General features: G+C 26.6%; 1 protein-coding gene across 1 annotated transcript in view; it reads right to left on the bottom strand.

The window, feature by feature from the left end:
- LOC136077877 (uncharacterized) overlaps nucleotides 1-23,515 on the bottom strand; it is a 39,590-nt gene that overhangs the window by 471 nt on the left and 15,604 nt on the right. Inside the window, exons 2-5 of the mRNA XM_065792100.1 lie at nucleotides 15,915-16,012; nucleotides 14,258-14,433; nucleotides 6,902-6,921; nucleotides 6,666-6,787 (exon numbers count right to left, since the gene is read on the bottom strand). Coding sequence (XP_065648172.1) covers nucleotides 6,666-6,787; nucleotides 6,902-6,921; nucleotides 14,258-14,433; nucleotides 15,915-16,012 — 416 coding nt within the window. The remainder of the gene's footprint in view (nucleotides 1-6,665; nucleotides 6,788-6,901; nucleotides 6,922-14,257; nucleotides 14,434-15,914; nucleotides 16,013-23,515) is intronic.

The following is a 23,515-nucleotide window of genomic DNA, read 5'->3' as shown; positions in this document are numbered from 1 at the left end:
ATGTTTGACTGAGCGGTGAGTTTGTCTGATTGAGGACTGGAACTGTCCAACATTTACAACCATAAAAAATAGAATTGAAAACTTTTATATACTATGAAGATAGTCAAAAGCATTAGCTACAAACAAACTTTACTTGAAGACTGATCGAAATAGCTCCACTCCTAAGTGGAACTATGTCGATCAGTTTACTGAGCTTCATGCCACAGTCAGTCAATTCCACTCCTCAATTAGTCAATCAGAGCGCTTCATTTCAGTTAAGGGAAAAAAAAGAAGCTCAACACATTGCAGTAAAATGTTGTTTTTAAAAAGTACACAAACCATGCATACTTTTATTTTAACTATTCCATCCAATTTCATTTCTCTGCACTGTACAACATTTATCTATATTTCTCTGCACTGTACAACATTTATCTATATTTCTCTGCACTGTACAACATTTATTTATATTTCTCTGCACTGTACAACATTTATCTATATTTCTCTGCACTGAACAACATTTATCTATATTTCTCTGCACTGTACAACATTTATCTATATTTCTCTGCACTGTACAACATTTATCTATATTTCTCTGCACTGTACAACATTTATCTATATTTCTCTGCACTGTACAACATTTATTTATATTTCTCTGCACTGTACAACATTTATCTATATTTCTCTGCACTGAACAACATTTATCTATATTTCTCTGCACTGTACAACATTTATCTATATTTCTCTGCACTGTACAACATTTATCTATATTTCTCTGCACTGTACAACATTTATCTATATTTCTCTGCACTGTACAACATTTATCTATATTTCTCTGCACTGTACAACATTTATCTATATTTCTCTGCACTGTACAACATTTATCTATATTTCTTTTAAAGTTTTTTTCTTTTTCATAAGCTAAAACATATTTTGAGCAACCACTTTTGTTTCATGAAAAATACATATCAACTTCTTCACCCATTTTATTGTTGCATGATAATTCTGATGAACTCTCAGATATTGAAAAATCTTTATCAGATATTGAAAAATCTTTAACATCATTTTGCCATTAAAAAAAACACAACACAATTATTTAAATTAATCCAGCATTTTTAACAAAATTTACAAAAGAGCCAATATCTTGGGCTCATTTAACTTTACTGTGGTCAACAACTAAGTAATTTAGTTTTAATTAGTAACTTTTATAAGTTTAAATTTTTAAGTACTCTTGCATCGACCTAAAGACCAATAACAATATGTATTGTGAACCCTCAAATTTCTATTTTCTAGTCCTTTATCACAGCAAATGCAACTTTGCAGTACATAAATATCCCACACCACACCAAAAAAGAACTAAAACAACCACTATTTATAAAAAATAAATAAAAAAAGTTTATCTGATTCCATCACCCACCCTCACAGTTTATCTGATTCCATAATTCACCTAGCAGTTCATCTGATTCTATCATTCCACTCCCACAGTTCATCTGATTTCATTATTGCCCCCATTGTGACGTTATATAAGTATAATTTTGGATATTATTCTACCATTTGGATACCCATCCAGTCGGCGTGACGCCACTGTATTAAAAAGCATTGTTTTAAAATTAATCATCTTGAATTGGGTAAAACAAACTAAAAAATCAGTAGCAGTTTGTTGAGCTAATTTTTTAAGAAAATGTTAAAAAGTTGTTGTGCAGTAGGTTGCACTAACAACATTAAAAAAATCTAGAATTTAAATCTTCCTAAAGATGAAGTACTTTGAAAAAAGTGGTTGAATACAATAAATCTTGCTATAGATAGTAGTGCATTTAGCAAGCAATGGTCTCCTAAATCTTCTGTTAATGTTTGGCACACTTTATTACTGTTGGGTTACTTTTAATTTACATCTTAATTTAGTATTTGTAAATAAATATCGAAACAACGGCACTTTTTATGCCCTAAAATATCCAAAACAGTGTGTAGACAGCAAAGAAAGACATCATTTTGTTTTAATAGAGATTTAAAAGTATGTAAAACCACCTAAGTAGTAAAAGTAAAACCACCTAAAAGACTTATGTTTTGCAGAAATCTTTCCGCTGTTGGTTTTGACTAACTTTCAAAGTAATTGTAGGACATAAAGTTATTGTTAAATTAAATTTTTTTTGACTTTGCATGTAAAAAAGAATAGTTTGTTTTCCCCCAATTCAATATGGTTACTTTTGATTTTGCAATATATTCACGTGATTCTGACTGGATGGATCAGTCTACCATTTTCTGTTTCACCAACAGATTGATATCTTGTAAATCTTTGGGTACTCGAACAAAAGATTATTATAATAATAAAAATAAACCATTCATTACAAAAATTTTAATTTCTATTTTCTTTAGTACCACAGATTATATACATTATTTATACTTAAGCTAACTAAGGAATCATAACTGAGTTGGCTAAGAATGTTAGTTGATAATCACATTTAATCTCAATATCATATATATAGATATTTTTTAAATAAACATTTACATATCTTTGCATTTAATAGTTTTTACCTGATATATACCAGTTGTTATGATATTCTTGCATTTTAAATGTCCCTAGTAAATAAGTTTTAGCTCATTTGCTTTTTATTTTTTTGTCTGCATTTAGCACTACTAGAAGTTTTGCATGTTACAGCAATGCATATTACATAACACATGCAGTTTTGCATGTTACAGCAATGCATATTACATAATACATGCAGTTTTGCATGTTACTACTAGAAACTCTTGTTCTTCAATTGTCCCTCCTCCTCCTCGGCATTGGGAAATAAAAAAGATGAAAAATCTGAGAAAATCTAAAAGTGTAGGATACATTAAACTTAATTCAAGAATTTATAAATACACGAAATTTCTACTTGCTTTTCATTCTTGATATTACTGGATAAATAATTGCAAACCTTTTTGTTGTTTTTCAACTCATTAATAATTCCAGGTAACTCAAGATAAAACATATCATTTGTTTTTAGCTTAAAATTTTTTTACACATAACTTAGATTTGAAATTAAAGCAATTTAAAAAGAGGTGATTAAGTTACATAAACCCAAGACTTACCCCAGGCTCATATTTCACCCTAGCTGCTAATATCTAATCAGTCTCTAATAACTAATCCAATTATATCCGTAAATACCTAAATTTACTAATAACTTTTTCCACAATAGAGTACCATTTTGGCAATGTCAAATTGTTTGTCTGAATTTCAATTCCACAACCACTTACGTTTTCAAGAAATTCTACTGTTTCTGTGCAATGTGGTCTGAATATCAATCCCTTAATGCCTTACACAACTGGAAAAAAATCTATTTTTAGAACACAAACTTTACACTTTTTAAATCTTCCTTTCCATTTAGTCTCTGCCTCACTCCTGAGTGATTTTGATATATTCAAAAATAAAAATATAATAACTTTAAATATATACAATATATAACTAGTTAACAAAGCAAAACTTATAAAACTTTCTACTTGCTTATTTATCAACACATTGCGTCTGTTTTTATGCTTACATTTCTTTTAAATTTTTTCGTAACAACACTGAGCGGTGAAAATGTCGGATTTGAAACAGTCTGTTTGTACAGTTTGTTTTGAAAAAAAAGACAAGTATTCAAAATCATTATCAAAAGTACAACCATCCATAGCAAATAAAATCAAGGAATATATTTGGCCTGAGTACAATGAAGATTTTATTGTTTGCCCTGGTTTTATTTGTTGAAATTGTAGAAAAAGAAATGTATTTTTGCTGGAGAAGGGATCAAGTACTTATTTGTCAAACGGGATGAATAAAGTTTCTTGAGTACACAGTTTACTTAATTTAAATAATTCATACATAAATAAATAAAAAATAGTTCTTTTTCCGAATATATGTTTTTGAATTAGGTTGAGAGAATTAGACACAGTGCTGAACTTAGTAGTATTATTCAATCATCTCATGGTAAAACACAAACTGCAAAGAAAAATATATGCAGTTGCTGCTATTCTCTTCTTGCAAGATGTTTAAAAATATATATTAAATTACTTGATAAGTAAATTAAAAATTGTTAAACAATCATGTATAAAATTCAAAAAAAAAACAACTTTTTTAAGAGTTAATTTTATTCTTTAGGATCGCATAGCAGTAGTTGTTCAGATGTAATTAAAAACAAGATGGAGCAGGAAGGCATTGAGAGAGGTCAGTCCTTTAAAATATCTACATGTAGTTAAGTTTTTATTTTCATTATAAAATTGTATATTAAATTATAAAAATTAAATTATAAAAATTATAAAAAGTAAATTAAATTATGAATACCAGTGGCAGTTTAGAGTATAGTCAAGATGAAGAAGTTTCAGTAGACTAAAAATCAAAATTTATCTGTGATCAACAATGTGTTTTTTGATTGATTTTGACAAAACAATGTGTTTTTTGATTGACATTAAAGGGATCCCTAAGTGCTGAGACAAGTTGTGTTCATATTAAAAAAAATATTTTAAATTTTGGGTTAAATTTTTTTTATAACTAATTAATTTTTGGTTCCCGGGGTCTGTATAATGTTAGCTGCAATTGGCAGACTTGATCATTTATTTCATGCGTGTTTAATTCATAACAGTTTCAGTATATGACATCATCGTAAATATATATTTTTTAGGGATATAAGTATTTTTTTTCGTAAAATCAGTAAATAAAATATTTGTTTAATTTTTTACTAAATCCCATAAAATATTTGCGATACAATTAAAAATAAAGTTATATATTTTGTTTTTAGATTTTATTAGCACAACTTATTTTTACCAACTGTCAGGATGATTTTTAAACTATTGTATATTTTAAATAAATGTTTAGATTTTTTAAAATAGACGTTATTTCTTAAACGTATGGTTTTTGTACCAGTATTATAAAATGTTATATTTCCTTTTTAAAGAATATTAAATTTAATTTGACTAATGCCCTCCTGTTTTGTGTGAGAGCTAAAAACAGGAGGGCATGCTTAAGGCTATGTTTTTTTTCAATCAAAATGATTTTTTAATTAATAAATAATTTGGATAACTTATTATCAAGTATTGGATCCGAGGGTAATCGATGAAAGGATATATGAAAACCCAATGTGCTTGCATTACATTACAGTACCCAATAACATTGCAAATTGTCATTTAAAAAGTTCAATTAAAAAATACACAATTCAACAAAAAAAGTAAAGTATATATTTTTTGTGCCCTTTTTTATACCTTGCATAAAATCCAGACAGCTTACTATTAATTAACACAATAATTTTCATATTTTGGCAATAAATCAAGGCAGACAGTGATTTAAATTGTCAAATCACCATAGCGCACTTTTATAAAAAGTAGTATATTTGGCATTTCTCAATTCATGTCATATTTTTTAGGCTTTTTATATTAAAACCTGTCTCTTAACATTCTAAACTAAAAAAACTTCTGGAATTAACAAATGCAAGTTTTACAATCAACAGTTTCAACATTAAAAAATCAAATTTTAAAATTGACAAAACAGACAGACTTGGAGAATCAAAAAAAAACGGAGACAACTAGCTCCAACTAAAACGACAATTTTAATTTTATTGGTATGTATTTATTACTTAGTTTGAATCAAAAAAAATTTCAAAATAAAAACATTTTCTTTAATATGAACACAATTTGTTTTGGCACTTGGGGATCCCTTTAACTTTAATCGAATGCGAGCTTGCTGAGAGCATTGAGTTTGAATTATCAATAAAATGTTTTGCTTCCACCCAGCGGGCACAGACATCCGTTCAACATCTATACTACCCCATATAGACATCACAAGTCTGTATGATGTTCTTAAGACTTCCAACGAACATTCTGTACCCACTGGAAATGAAATCTCTAAGAAAAATTTTTTATAAACTAGCAAGAAAGCAAATTTCGTTCTTAATGCTTGCTTTCAGTAAAATTTATATTTTAAATTTTAAATAACCAAACTATTGTAACAATATTAATATTTTTTTAATTTTTTTTAACTAGAATTGTTAACCAAAGTAAACTTAACAAACTCAAACTTTTGTTTAGTGTCTTAAACGTTTTTATTAGTTATAATAAGACATAAAAGCAACAATAAAATATATTTATCACAAGTGCGATTCTTGAAAAAAATGTTTCTATGGTTAATGTGTTACTCCCAACCCTTGTCACCCCCTACTTATTCCCCTGCCCTCCTCCTCACGATGCTAAATCTCAATCTGCCACTGGTTTTCCAACACTGCACTTTTTAACCTTATTTATTCCCTTTAGCGCTTAAAAGTGCAAAAAATTAAATTTTATACTTTATACTTTAACAATATTTTGAAACTCAAAAAAATTTAAATAGTTAAAAACTTGCTAGAATAAAAACATTTTGGTTTTAACCAGGTTTTGTGGAATTTGATTTTTTTTTTTTTTTAATTTATTTATTTTTTGAGCTTAGATTAGTGCAACTAATTTTTTCTTTAAGTTTTTAAAAACTTTCTATTTTTTGAATCACTAATCTTGTTTGCCATAATAGAATGTTGTGTAAATATTTTTATCATCTACACTTATGAAATTACTTTTGATTAATATATTTCTTGTCTAACCATTAAGTGACACAAACATGTTTTAGTTAATAAACTTTTTTAAGTTTTTGTGTTTTAAAATAATATTTCACAATGTATTTTTATAGAGAAATGAAAATTTAAAAAAAGTACCTGAGCAAAATTTTGTGAACGATTGGATAAAGGTATAAATGCTTTAAGTTTATTGACAAGAGATGCATAATGTTCTAACTGATGTTCAACAATACCATGGCGAAATGAGAAATTTTTTTCCCCTTAAATTAAAAAATATCAGTTTACATTTTATTGAATACTTTAAGTATATAAAATTTAAAAATAAAAAGTTTTAAATATTTAATTTAATTAAAAGGTTTTAAGGTAAAACTTACAAAGCTTTTTGTGAAACAACCTAAAAATAAAACAACAACAAAAAACAAACAGAAGATATTTATTTTCCTCAAAATTTACAATTATATAATTACAATAATAAAAATAATATCTATAATATTATAAATAATAAAATCATAATATCATTATTAAAAATAAACATAAATAATTGATTGAGTCACTCATGCAGAAACCTGATCAAAGAAGTGACACCAAATCGCTTTATATTATTATAGGCTTAACTTAATGTTGATACTCATTTGTGCGCATTTACACGGAGTTTTATTATAAATAATATTTAGCATGCTCTTTCTCTTTTATATTTTTGATCACGCGATAAAGTATTCTAAATCTTTATAATCTGCTAATATCAGCTTAATCAGTAAAAAGCTCGAAAAACTTTTTAATGATTGACTTATGTTATTTTTAAATTAGTATTAAATTATGTTATTTTTAAAAAAGTCAGGTAATATATTTAATTCATGCATTTTAATAATAACACAATTCAAGTCCTTTGTCAATTGTATTTAAAGTATATTAATCTGTAATTAAAAAAAAAAAAAAAATTAATTATATTTAATAAAAAATTAGAAGATAATAATGACTCTAGAAGACAATGCTCTTTTTAAAGTTCAAAACGTTAAACTCTTCATAAAGTTAGTGTTTATCTCCAAAACCCTTGCATCTCACACGGTCAACTCTATGTTGCATGCTAAAGAACAAGATAGTTTAATATCTTATTTTAACTTTAAAGGAAATCTGTTTGTTTTTATAATATAAAAAACCAGGTCATTTGATTGTTTGTTTTTTTGTTACACAAGTTGCTAAACAAATATTACAAAAATAAGGTTGTATTTGTTAAGTTTCTAATTTATATATTTTTCTTAATTTATATAATTAATTATATTTATGTGTTTATTATTATTGTGTTAAGGTTATATAGGTTTATATTTTGTAAGTGTGTAAATATCTTTTATATATGAAGTGTTTTTATGTTTGTGATGTGTTATAATGTTATGTAATACTATTCATAAAATGTGTTGAAAAAATATTGTTGAATAAATGTGTTTAAAAGAAATGTTAAAAAGATATATAGTTTTTTTAATATCTATAATTTTTTTAATATTTATAATTTTAAGTAAATTTTGTTGAAAAGAAATATACTCATTTACTTATTTTTTAACAATTTGTATCTTGTTAATTTTAAAAAATTTTTGTTTAAAGATATATACTTAGTTCTTTTTTGTTAATAATTTATGCTTTTGACAATAAATAAATTTTGTTAAAAAACAGGCTTCCTTATTTATCTCAAGCTGTTGCTTCTTCTGTTACAAGTAAGTTGTTGTACTCACTTATACTTGACTTATTACATAGATTAATTGGTTTTATTGCATTTTTTTTTTTTTTTTTTTTCCTTTCTTTTATTTATCTCTAGCTGCTTCTTCTTCTGGTACAAGTAAGTTATTATATTCACTTTTACTTAGCTTATTACATTGATTGGTTGATTTTATTTCATTCTTAATTTTTCTATGTAGTTTCAATTGCTGCATCTTCAAATACAATAAGTTTTTGTACTTGCCAATAATTAACTATTATTATAACTAATATAATTTATATTACATTATAATTCATATTACATTGATTGAATTCAATATATATATATTCAGACTCAATGTGGCAAGAATTCAAAGCATATCGCTCCCAGCATCCCCGTCCTCTATCTCGAGGGGCCTTCTATCGCTGGTGTAGGTATGGGAGGACCATCTTTCCTTTAGATGGAGGGATGGTACCCCATACAACACCAGGGAAAGAGAGGATGCTGGGGGAAGAAGGCGTGGTTTAAAAGTTGTAAATTACTTTACATTTTAAATTTACAACTTTTGAGCCACTTTTAGTTTTTTTTTGTAATTTTTTTTTTAAATCTATTTTTGTTTATTAATTTTTGTTGTCTAACAATTTTTCCTATTAATTTTAATGCTATCAAGTTAAATCATTTAAATGACACTTTTATTAACAATACTCAATGACAAAAAATAAAAGCCATGGTCAAACATTTGATAAAGTCAATGTTAATTTCAAAGAGCCTTGGTTTTCACACAACCAAATTCCATGTAGCACGTTCCAGAACCAAGACATTTTTTAATTTGTTGTTGTTTGTTAATGTTGTTGTTGTTGTTTGTTAACTTTGATAAACATCCATTACAAGGTATGTCATTGAATGTATATTACACAAATAATATTTCATTTTTAAAATGGGATGTTTGTAATGGTTTTTGATAAGTATTATTATGTCTCATGATGTGGTAATATATGTTCTTCATTATGTTAATGTTAATATGTGTTATATAAAGTTATAGATTTATATTTTTCAAATGTTTATGTGTATGTTTCTAAGTGTGCGCTGTTAGTAGTTAAAATATGTAAAATAAACTCAGGATAACTCAATAACCTTTGATTTTGAATTTAATTTTGAAATCCCAGTTAAGTCTTTTTTATGGATTATACTCCCAATAACTCAAATACTCTTTAAAAAACTAATTTCTTTGTCCCTTGGAGGTGTGAGTTATTTAGAGTTTACTGTAACATCTTATCCTATTTAATTAATTATTGTGATGTTTTATGCTGATAGACTTTGCTCACCTTCACAATGGTGTTAAAAGTGAAAAAAATGAAAAGTAAGTTTCTTATCTACTTCACATTTTTGAGTTTTCAAATAAACTAATTAAGTGCATAACATGTTAATTTGTACTTAATGTGTAATAAGTTGTTTTTTTTTAATAATTTTGTTCCATTTTTAGATGGAGTTCCTTCTCTTATGGCTGATTTTTGAAAAATTTTCTACAGAGAATAATTTAAGAAATGTTCCGAATGTTGATCATTTTCTAAAAGCTATAATGTTACGTTACGTTAATCTTCAGAGTATTTACTAAAATCTATAGATTAATGAAACAATGTTATTAAGTTGTTTTTATAAATGTACTTATGATACTTTTATATGTTCAATATGTTTTTTTGTAATTTTTTTTTACCTAAAATTTTTTTTATTTTATCTCAAAAAAAATGTTTTTTGTTTCTTACATAAATTTATATATTTTTTCTCTAAGAAATTATTACTTCGTACAGATATATTCTTTACAGAAGAGTTTCTATAAAATAAAATCAAACGAACTTATTTGACATAACTAGGAACCGTGATCCGTTTTCTGTGTCTTTTGTATTTTAAATAAGTTTTAATAAGGGGGTTAAAAAAAATTGGTTTATAAGTCTTTTTGTTAAAATCTTAAGATTCCTAAAACACCGGAAGAAATATTACCTAACTGTCATCCATGTTAAAGTTAAATAAGTATAGTTTTTAAAGTATAAAAAATTAATTGTTAACCAAAAGACACGAGTTTTAAATTAATCGATTTTCTGTTGTTTATTAAAGTTCATTGATGTAAGAAAATCAAATTTAAAACAAGTTTAGATATAGTCCGATGTGGAAAAGATTTATCACGACCCGTATCGTACGGGTCATGACAGCTAGTAATTATATTAATATTAATTTAAAAAATAAAAGTAATAACGATAATAACTTTATTTATTAATAGAGCAAAAGAACAGCAAAAATAATAGTGTTTATAACAATAATAGTGATAATAAAAATAGTAAATAACAAAAAAAACAATAAAGTTTCTTTAAAATAGTAAAAGAAAAATAAGAAAACTAAAAGAAGTTAATAATGATAAAAAATTAAAATTAAATTTTTTTTAGAATTTGTTTAAATTTAATTTGTTTTTAATAAAGAAATAAAGATAAACTATTTTGAAGTTTTATAGATAAATTATTTTGAAGTTTAAAAAATTCTTTTTTTAAAAATTAAAAGTGCTTGATAAAATAAAATCAATCAAAGAAATCATAATGGCTTTGAAATTTTGCTTAAAATATTTAACCATAGAAAAAAAAAAATTTTTTACATTTTATCTATTCATTAGGTAAAAAATATTTTAGAACCTTTTAAGTTAAAATTCATAACCTACTCTAAGCCCCAAGCTGTTACAGAACTGAGATCAGATTCAGGATCAGCTGACTATTCTAAGCAATTAATTTTCAACCAATTTATTAAAATGACTTTAATAAAGTGGTTGGAAAGAAATGATTTGATAATTTCAAAAACTTTCCTAGACACACCATACAAAGCAAGCTTATGGAAAAGACCAGCATGCCAAACTTTATCAAAAATTTTAGGTATATCAAGAGCAATAGCCCTTGCCTTGCTGCCTCCATCTAATGCACAATAGAATCTTTCAGTCACAACAGTGAGTAACTCACCCATAGAACGAGAAGATTGAAAACCATATTGATTGCCAGAGAGTAACTTATTAGACTCAAAATGGGATTTTAGAAATTTATTGATCAAAGAACTTGCTAATAATAGAGAAAACTGATTGAAAAATAGTTAGAGGGGTCAGAACATTCTCCAGATTTTTTAAGAATTAGAACCACAGATGCTAATTTCTAGCAGGCAGGAAAACAAGATTCAGTCAAACACTTATTAAAAAGTTTAGAGAGAATTGATGAGAGATTTGGAGAACACTTTTGTAAAACAGGAATATTGTCTGGACCACAAGCCGTAGCAGAGTTTAATTAAGAAATGGATTTAGCAACGGAAGCCAGAGTTATTTGGATGTCTAACAATGGGTTAACCTATTTAACTAGAATTTGATTTGTGATTTGAATTGAAATAAAAGTTCTTTTCAAATAGTTTTAGCTTTATAGCTTTATCATTGGGAGAGGTAATAAGTTCAGATGCAGGCTTGGTTGGATAGCGGGTGCAATCACACTCAATTACTGACCACAAAAATAATATTTAGTTGCGACAACTTGGTTGTATTTTTTAGATGTTTTAAGAACATTTAACATATTTTTAAAAATTTTGTTTTCGGACATACATGAAAACATATATTGAGAATATTCAAGTTTATGAATTTAAAAAAATTTTGTTTCACAGACACATGAAAACATACAAAAACTTGAATGTTCTCAAAACATTTTGGTGCGTAATAAAGAATATGCGCGAACACTAAAAACCCGCCAAATCTACAAACAAACAATTTCTATTGGTTCAAAAAATACGCTGGCTATGCGAAATAACTGCGAAATTATCCGTCTTTAATATTGTATTATTTAAGTTTTTATTAATATTTCTAGCGTAAATTGTTATAAGAATATGTTGTCAAACAAACTATTATTTTAATGCTATTGCTAATTTTCGGAGCCACATCTACAAAGCCCTTAACGTTTTAAACTTTTATTAATTGTTTACAAAAATAGAAGTTTTAAATTTATATTTTTTAAGTTATCAAAGTTTTGTAAAGTTTATTATATATAATTGATTTTAGTAGTATATTATTATTTTTTAATATAAAAAGTATGTATTTTTTAAATAATGTAATTTGATGTGTTTATTATGTTAATGTATTTCATTGAAAGAAATTTGTATGATTGATTTTGTAAACAAAAAGACTTTCAACAACGACTGCATTTTCAATGAAATTATTAATAATCATCAAAGTTAATAAAACTAAATATGAATAAACATACAAGAACAAACTTATCAAATTACATGAAGCATGAAATAGCCATTAAAAAAAGGTTGATTTCTTGAGCTTGGAGCAAATGACCTCCTCGCTTGAGACATCAACCATGGACATATTCGTTTTTAAATAAGGAGCTCAAACAAAGACTACATATTTAAGGTGCGATCATATACAGTCAGAGGAATAAGTATCCGAACAAAACATTTTATTGTGAAAAATAAACTTTGTCAGGTTATTTCAGAAAAGCATGTTTTTGATAAATACTTTTATAATTATTCTAAAAGCAAATTTAATCACAATTTTATATAGCAAAAAATTAATCAACGGTAATTAACTTGCGTTGCTAAAATTTAACGATTCCCGAAGGAGTGTTAAAACTTCAAGAAAAAATAATTATCCAAATATGTTGCTTAGTAAACGAAGTTTACCAAAATGAAGTTTCATGTGCTATTCGAAATCAATTGAAAGAAAGTGGATTCAAAGCAAGAGTTCCATGCAAGAAACCATTCCTTTCAAAAATCCATTGAAAACGAAGACTTGCATTTGCTAAAAAATATGTAAATATACCGGTATCATTCTGGAGGAAAGTTTTGTGGACCGAGGAGTCAAAATTTAATCTTGTGAAGTCTGATGGAGCTCAAAAAGTATGGAGAAAAAAAGGTGAAACATTCACACTCAGTTGTATTCAAGGTACAGTAAAATTTTGTGGAGGCAATATTATGGTTTGGGGATCGATGGCTTAAAAAGGAACAGGCAAACTGGAGTTTATTGATGGAATTATGGACTCTGAGGTTTATGTTAACATTCTCAATAAAAATCTTCTGGCTTCAACTAAAAAACTGTGATTAGGAAAACATTTTATCTTCCAACAAGACAATGACTGTAAACATGCATCAAAGAAAACAAAAGAGTTTTTTATCCAAAAGCAAATTGAGTTACTTGAATGGCCAATGCCAAGTCCAAATCTCAATCTTATTGAACCTCTCCGGGCTATTCTGGATAAAAAATGTGACACACTATGTTTAAAAAGAAAAGAAGAGCTAAAGATCATGCTCCAAGAAGCTTGGGCTGATATCGACTCAGATACGACAAAGAAATTATTTGAATCAATGCCATGTCAACTTGCAGAAGTCATAAAAGCGAAAGGCGGTCCAACTCGATATTAAAAAGTCATAAAAATAATTACTCTGAGAAGCGTTAATCTTTAAGCCTTAATCTTTAAAATTTTGTTTGGATATTTTTTTTATTTTTTTTTTGCATATTGAATTCGTCATTAAATTTTCTTTCAAAATAATCATTGTTTTTATTTTTATAAAGTTATTTTTTTCTGAAATAACCTGACAAAGTTTATTTTCCATAATAAAATGTTTTGTTCGGATACATATTTCTGTAATATTATACAATATTATTACAAACTTATAACTGTAAATGCTTTGAATAATTTGAGAAATGTATTTACATCAATGTATGTGATTTCAAAATAACTGATTGAGTAAGTGTTTCACTTCAGGTTCGATATAAAAATAACTCCCAAATCACACTCTTTGTATCAGAAATTAAGGTAGAGGTTTTGAAGCATTAATTTATACCTATCATTAGCCAAGACAATGTGCTTAATAGAGCTTAAATCCTAAATCCTTAGAGAATCAGACAATCCAAAAGAGAAGCATAAAACAAATAAACAAAAACTAATAAACTAAAATATATGAAAATAAAAAATGAATAAATAAATTAGTTAAATAATTAAAAAATCAAAAAATAATAAAACTTTCAACTTACGACTCAAACTTTGGCTTTTTTATTTCTAATGAAATAGTCATGCCGTTAGATATTTCAAACTCATGACCTGATTGATCAGATATCATATAATCATCAATATCGTCATCACTCTCTGAAGCCTCGCCAGAAACAACAACACCACCACTAAAAGCTGTACTACCAGGACTTTCTGGTACCTTTAAAAAATTTGAAAATATAAAAACAAGCTTTAAGAACTGAATAAGAAAGTGTAGTATGTGGTAAATGTATTTTTGAATTTAAAATTTCAATTGAATTTCAAATTCAATTTGATTAAGTTAAAGTTATATTATTAAATATTAACTTATATCTTTTAAATAATTGTATAAATAAATAAATATATATAAATATCTATCTAATATCTAATAAAATATCTATTTAATAAAATATACATATATATATATAAAATATATATATATATAATATATATATAATATATATATATATATATATATATATATATATATATATATATATATATATATATATATATATATAAATATATATTATATTATGTATATATATTTGTCGGAATTAGGGTCGGCATTCGGCAATGTCGATCTAACTGCCAAGCTTAAAGTGTTAGAGGTGTTGTTTAATGTGCATCAACGGAGTGTTTGTTTAATGTGCATCATTATCATTGTAATTTTAATGTGTTTAGCCACCTTATTTAAGGTCAAAGTGTTGTTTGAATTATTACTTTCAAGGAATTCAGCAGCACTTTAATTTTTGGAATTGATAGTATCAGGAGTTTTTTTCTTAGTTTTACTCAATCTTAAGACAAGTTAATGAGAACATAAAATATAATCTGAAAAGTTATTTTTTTTTTTGACTGACATTCTGACATTTTTTTTTTGATTGACATTCAAACATTTCCTTTACGAACATTTCTGTTGCTAATTTAATAGTCTTTATTTTTATTGTGACAACTTCAAAATCTCTGAATAGTCTCTGCATGTTTTACATTAAATTAAAGTAACTTCTCCTAAATCATTTGTTTGAAAGCCACAGGATTTAAACCCCTATTTTTCAATAACTGCTCTGATAGGCGTATCACAACTTGTTCAGAGTTTTCATTGCACAGCACTGTAGCGTTTCTTATTTTTATTTGCTTTGATAAAAAACCTTAACTTGTTTTCAATTTAAAAAAAGTTTTAATTGTTTCTCAACTAAAATGTTTAATATATTTCTTAACTAATATGTAATCAGGTGCCATCCGCTTGGCTGACACTCAATTGGATTTGGGTGTGAAATGATGAAGCCAGTTTTATCCATTGTCACATATCAAAACATAAATTTGGTTTTATTATGATGGAACAGCTCTAAACACTGATCAGAATCATCAATTAGGTGGGTGTCAAAATAATAAACTAATAGTCAGACAGCTGTCAAATTTATACATGTGTCTTTCAAAGATTAGGGTTAACTAAAAATCGTATGGATTTAATACTAGTAGCACCATCTGTATCAGCTTACAAATTTTTTAGCCTATCTGTCATTTGAAAAAAATTATTAATAGAATAAATTAATGCGTACTACCTGATGTTTCATGTTTTTATTTATGTTTATATACTCCAAAATAAAAATTTTGACAAATAAAGTTGCTGAGCAGAGAAACTAGTTGAACGCACAATTTTACCTTAGATTCTAACTTGGACTCAGTGTGCTTGATGTTTGAATTAACTCCTGAGTATTCATCGTCACTTTCAGAAGCTTCACCCTCAAAAATATTTGTTCCTAAAAAATTTATTAATTAATCAGAACTCTCAAAATATTTGTTCTTAATAGATTTAGTAATTCATCAGAACCTTCACACTCAAAATATTTGTTCTTAATAAATTTAATAATTAATCCGAAGCTTCACCCTCAAAAATATTTGTTCCTAATAAATTTGATAATCTAAAAAATACTCAATTAAATAATAAGTACAAAATAGCGCATCAATAAAACAATATAATTATCTAGTATGATCAAAAAATCAAAATAAATTTTGGTGATAAAACTCATAATGTATAAAGTATGAGACTTTTAACTGTATTTTATATAGTGGGAAAATATCTTAATGTTTTTACATGAGAATTGCAAAAATGTAAAATAAGTAGAAACAAAAATTATTTCATAAAACCAGGTTTAATAGAACTGCTTGTTAATAAATGTTTTTTAATTATTGATTTTAAATATTTATAAACTCACACTTAGGGGTCATCCATAAGGTACGTGCGCTCACAAGGGGGAGAGTCTTCTAATAGCATACGAAAGCGTATGGGAAGGGGTAGGGATATTTGTTTTTCTAATTTATCACAACTTACAAGTACTTGTTAATAACTAAATGTTTTTGAATAACTAACAATTATTAAAAAAAAAAAATTAATCATACTGTTTCATCATTGTCCATAATTCACCTGCTAAGTATTAGTATTAGCCATTAATAACAATCCAACATGTTTGTTTTTTTATATCATTTAACTTTGATTGATATTAAATCAATGATTGTCTGACTTTTCTTAAACATAAAAAATGTATATTGATGAGCATCTTATTTTCTTTTAAATAAATATAGATATTCATAAAAATATTATTTGATGTGCTAATTACATTACTTTTTTTGACATATACCATATAATCTATAAAATTTATTATGGCCAAAATTAACAATCCACTCTATTATTTCAAAATCTTTCAAAATTTCATTTGTCTTTGATTAAAACTTTGCACTTATTTGCAAACTATTTATAATTATTTGAGAATTTTTATTTAAATTGTTATAAATATTTGAAAAATTTGCGTAAAGATAAAATAGAAAAATGAGTATCTAATTAAATACAATATTTCAGCAATAAAACAATCAAATTGACTGGAAAAATTAATGAAAATATAACAAAATATGAAATCATAGTAATAAATGAACAAAACATCTTAATGAGAGAAACTGCAAAATATTTTAACTCAACACATTCTTTACAGAGATGAAATAAACGTTGAGGTTGATTTAAGAAAAAAATATTTTATTTATTTGATATGAATTGCGTATTACGTCACAAAAATCATTAATTTGCAAATTATTTGCAGTTTCAAAGACATTAAAGCGCAGCGATTCAAAACTTATTGTTTTAAGTTATTAAGTAATAAGTCTTAAGTTATAAAGTTAAAAACCTATTGTTTTAAGTTATTAAGTTAATAAGTCTTAAGTTATTAAGTTAAAAAAGAAAAATTTAGTAAAAACAGTAATTTTTAAATTTTAAAAAAAAAAAAACAGTAATTTTTCCTTCTACAAAAGATAACAAAAAAAGAATTTCTAGGCCCAATAGAATTCTGCTTGCATAAAGCATGGATTTGAAAAAAGAAATTTTTTTTGATTTTGTAGTTTTATGTTTTGTAAGTATTTTTTTTATTATAGCTTTTTTTTTTGTGGTTTGTTTATTTTGGCCACATTTTTTTTTGATACAAATGAACATCTTTTTTTTTTTTTTTTTTCTAACATCTTTGCTTCCAACAAGGCTGCAAGCAGCCACTAATTAAAGTTGGAAGTAACTGAAAGAGAAAAGATGAAGATTGTAGAGCAAGATAACAATTGACGGACGACTTAAAGGATTGCAAATTATATGAATCAGGAAAGCAAGATGAAGAAAACGAATTCCAAAGAGCTGATGTTTAAGGAAAAAAACTTGATGAATAAGCGTTTTTGGAGTACTTAGGAACAGTCACAGAAAAAGGATGAGACTTAATTGAATGACAAGTAATACGAGAATGAATTTTAGAAGATGGCACAAGAGACACTAGCTCTTTAGAGCAGTGCCTATTATAGTATTTGTAAAAAAGAGAAAGAGAAGCAACATTACGACGATGTGATAATGGTTGGATGTTGGCTGCAAGAGCAGGTCCAACTATGTTTACAATGAGTTTTTGCACCTTGTCTAAAAGAGAAAGGGCATCATTAGAAGAACCGCCCCAGATATGGCAACAGTATTCCATATAAGGCTGGATTTGAAATTTATAGAGATGGAGAATAGAATCCGAAGTAAGAAAGTGACGAGTTCGATAAAGAGCAGATGCTACCTTAGCAGATGCTAATTTTGTAACTGATTTGATATATGGTTTCCAAGAAAGATCAGAAGTAAGAGTTTATCCTAGAAGATAAAGAGTAGATGACTAATCGAGTATATCATGGTTTATAAAAATAGGAGGATCTAAATTATTGCGATAACGATTGGCTGAAAATAATTGAGTTTTATCTGCATTGAACTTGTTTTAATTTTAGTATTTTAGTTTTTAATTTTTTTAATTTTTATTATTTCATAATAAATTTATATTGTGATATTTTAATTTATTTCAATAAAAAAAAAAACTTTTTGTTTATAAAATATTTACTTTCAAACTTATATTCATACTAAAATAACATGATGGATTGTTATTAATGGCCACTGTACTGTACATATATATATATATATATGTACTATACTGTACATATATATATATATATATATATATATATATATATATATATATATATATATATATATATATATATACATATATATATATACATATATATATATATACATATATATATATATATATATATATATATATATATATATATATATATATATATATATATATATATATATATATATATATATATATATATATATATATATATATATATATATATATATATATATATATATATATATATATAAATTAGTAAAAAAACACTTATCTAACTTTTTTCTTCAACTTGAAGTTTCACCATTGCTGGATCATCAGGAAGAGTTACTAAGTCTCAAAAAAAATTTTATAGAAAAAAATTACAGGAAGTTATAACATTTCCAAACATTGCCTATAATAATATTTCCAAAAAATGTATGCTATGTTTGCAAAAAAAATTTGAAATAATTACTTATTTAAATCAGGAAAATTTATTAAATAAAAAATCTTCATTAATTTTTTATTTGTAGGCACGAAAATAAATACCTCTTAAAAAATTATACAAGCAAATGACCAAATCAAACTATCCCCATTCCAAGGAAATTTATTTAATAATTACTTTCTGTAACTTCCCATTAACCAAAAAAATATAGTAATTGAATATTTTTTATAATAATTTATAACTTCCTGTAAAATAAATATTTTTTCCTATAAATTGAATTTTTTTTGAGATTTATTAACTCTTCCTGATGATTTTAGATTTATTAACTCTTCCTGATCCAGCAATGGTGAAACTTCAAGTTGAAGAAAAACGTTAGATAAGTGTTTTTTACTAATTTATTATTGCTCTGAACATTGAGCACTCTATTTGTAAAATACACTAACATAATTTATATATATATATATTAGGGATATGACTTTTTAATTTTTTTTCAAATAAAATGTTTCCTGTATCATAAATCGATGAACTTTTACCTAAAATCATGAAAAAAGGCCCAAATAGCTTTCTGCAACAAAAAAAGGTCACCCCCAAAATAAAAATTTGATTTACCATTTTTATACATTCATTTTTGACCGATGTTTTAATCTTAAGCTTAATTCTCAGCTTAATTCTATTTATTTCATTATTTTGTTATGAATTTATAAATATAACGCCACACGTTACCATGGCAACGAAACGGCCGTGTGCCGGCAAATACTTGGAATTGTTATGTGATGACGTCATTGTGTTACCACGGTGATATAGACGACTGTAACAGACTGTAGAAGATTATAGAACTTAGTAGAACATTCTGGAAGCTCTAAATAATTATATAAGCGAGCTGCTGTCAGAGCTCAGTGTTGATAATGTGAATAGTTCTATGAAGTACTCTGCGTGTAACTGAGCTAATAAGGAACTACTGTAGCGAACTAAAGACGCTGTAAGTGTACGAAGTATAAGTAGTTGTAGCATTATCGTTAGGATACGGACTGGATTATCGAACTGTTATCAACATTGACTGGATTATCGAACTATAATTGGATTACTATACAGTTAAAGTATTTTATTAATTAAACGACTTTATTAAACGGATATTTACGCTCAGCTATCCGTAAAGTCGTAACAATATTATATGATGTCTCACAAGAAAAGTCATACCACAGTAACAAAGAACAAGAAGACTTGGACTAAAAATTTGGTGAGATTTCAAGAGTCACACAGAAGAAGAGGAAGCGTGGCTGTAGAAGAACATTCACTCGATGAAAAATCCAGAATACCACTTCAATTGCAGATCGTAGGAAGATACCAGTTTCTCGGAGCATATGTTAAAGGAAGAAAAGAACGAATAGACCAAATTTCTAAGGAAATTACAAAATTGTGGGACATTAAACTGAATTTTCCACGTGTGTCTGATCAAGTGATAAGAGCAAAGCTTATGAAGGTGCTGAAGGTCTATGATGAATGTGTCAAGCGTGGAAAATATGATGTTCTCAATGCATTATTTGACATCACGAAAGTGAATGGCCAGTGGTTATCCTCGGAAGATAAACGTCTATACCACCTACAAAAAGAAAGTAAAGGACAGGTGGGGTACTCAACAGGACAAGTGGCAAGTAAAGAAACCATTCACCCTTCCAAGAGAAGGAAAGTCCAGTCTGGAACAGCAATACCTTCCACATCACAAGTCCTGTCTACCACAGACAGTGGTACTGAATCTGAAAACTGCAAAAGTAAGAGTGAAGATGATGAAGACGACGACGGTGATAAAGACGATGATGAGGACACTCAGAAAAAAACTAGAAAGCACTACAAAAGTAAATTTGCTGTAAGTATGGTTACATCAAGTGGAGTTTCCACAAAGAAAGCTGCTAAAATATGCAATGTATTATCACAACAAGGTATTGATATTCCAACTCCAAGTCAATCAGCAATTTACAAGTCCATATTCAAAGAGGCAGGTAAATTAAAAAAAGAAATGATACAACAACTTAAAATGGAACAGTGGTCCTTACACTTTGACGGCAAACGAATAGATGATAAGGAATATCAGGTAGTTGTACTTCAGAATGAAAGAACTGACGTGAAACTTGATGCACTGCGTTTAAAAGATGGCAAAGCTGAAACTGTTGCCGAAAAAATTGCCAAACTTATTGATGAATACAATTTGTGGAATTCAATTAAGATGATCATTACTGATACAACAAACGTCAATACTGGGAAGAGAAATGGAGTTGTTGTGAAGTTGCAACGTATGTTTAAATTAAAGGGTGTCACAATACCACAATTTATCGGTTGTCAGCATCACGTACTAGACAGGATTCTCCGTCTGGTGATGGACGAAGAACTTCTTAATAAATCAGGGTGGAGAGACGATATGAAATTTTTGTACCATTTAACAAGAGTGTTTAGGTTCTATGAAGAACAAAGAAACTTTCCTCTGATTCACTTTCAGAACATTCCTAATATGAGCAATGCCAGATGGAACTCAAGAGCCATTCTCGCCATTCTGGCGTTCATTCTTATGCCTGAAGCGAGAAAGAATTTGGAGAAGGTTTGCAGGTTCATTTCATATGAGTGGGCAGAACATTGGTTTAGTAGTCAAAAGTACAATGACAATGACTTCAAGAATTTATCTGATGTATTGAAGCCTTACAAAAAGGCATTGCAGTCATTCAAAAATCACTGGAAGAAAGAGCCATCCGTCATCGACATACCACGAAGTAATCAGATAGCTGAACGTGCAATCAAGGTGATGCAAGACCTGTATGCTTCCTGCAGAAAGAAAGACAAACTGCAACTTCGATTCATTCTAAGTAATAAGCGCTAGACTCTTTATGAGACGTGAGCATCATGTGACCCATGTACTAAACACAGTAGGCCTATAGACACAGACAGTTATGTATATTGTTGTACTAGACGCTTTGATACTGTTAATTTTGTAATACTTGTATAATTATATATCACATAATGTTTTTTGTTATATCACAGTACATGTTGCATAAATAAATAAAATAACAACAGGAGTATGACTCTTACAACATCTTCAGCCTTTAATATTCATTTACTGTACAAAAGTGTACCTATTGAAAATTCGATTTTTTGGTTTTGGGGTGACCTTTTTTCAAAATATGTCAAAATGAAACATCTATTCGTTCTTTTTACATAAAACTTCATTGAATTACTCTACAGCGCTCGCAGGTTGCAAAAAACTCATATACCTAATATATATATATATATATATATATATATATATATATATACATATATATATATATATATATATATATATATATATATATATATATATATATATATATATATATATATATACATATATATATATATATATATATATATATATATATATATATATATATATATATATATATATATATATATATATATATATATATATATATATATATATATATATATATATATATATATATATATATACAGGGCTCGAATTAACGTAAAAATATCTAATCGCGATTTTTTTGTTGCTCATAACCCCTCCTCCACTCCCGCCGGAGGGGAGGGGGCATTATTTATTTTAACTTATTTATAACAACATATATAATAAGTCTCATTTTTGCATATGATGTCAAAACATTAACATTCAGCGGTTGTAAAGTAGCTTTAGTTATAATTTACATTATTACTATTATTATATTGCATTAAATCTAGCGGCTGTATTTTTATCAAATCAATGAACTTGATATAATCTTCTTTTAATTAATTATTTTATTTTCTATTTTATTTACATATTTTAAACTGTTTAAAACAACTAGAATATTTAATTTTCTATAAATTTTTAACAGTAAAAAAAATTATTTAAAACTCTAAAAAACAATCTATAAATTTGAAACAGCTATAAAAAAACTATTAAAAATGACATTATTGTGATAAAATGTTAAAAACTTAACATTTTCGTGAAAAATAAAACATTATCGTGATAAAATGTTAAAACTTAACATTTTCACGAAAACCCGCACAATCACAAACAAGAATGATAATTAAATTCTTATTAAGTTTTCCTATCTAAGTAACCTTATCAAATTCCCATGATATTTCTATCTATTGCTTTTTCCTTCAATGTATTTTTTAATAAAAGTTAGCATTCACTTTTTTCATTCAATAAAATAAAACGAAAGAAAAAAATGTGTCTAAATAATAGAATCTTTAACGATCTAATACTTTTTTTGATTGCTAATAGAAAAAGTATTAGATCGTAATCGTAAATATTTTGATCGTTTTGTAATCATTCCACTAGTTTAATGCTTAAAATATTAAATTTTCTTTCTCGCTTTCACTTTCTTCCAAATCCAATA

The sequence above is a fragment of the Hydra vulgaris genome, chromosome 03 (genome assembly GCF_038396675.1).
Source record: "Hydra vulgaris chromosome 03, alternate assembly HydraT2T_AEP".
NCBI lineage: Eukaryota > Metazoa > Cnidaria > Hydrozoa > Anthoathecata > Hydridae > Hydra > Hydra vulgaris.
This window is presented reverse-complemented; position numbering and strand designations above follow the sequence as displayed.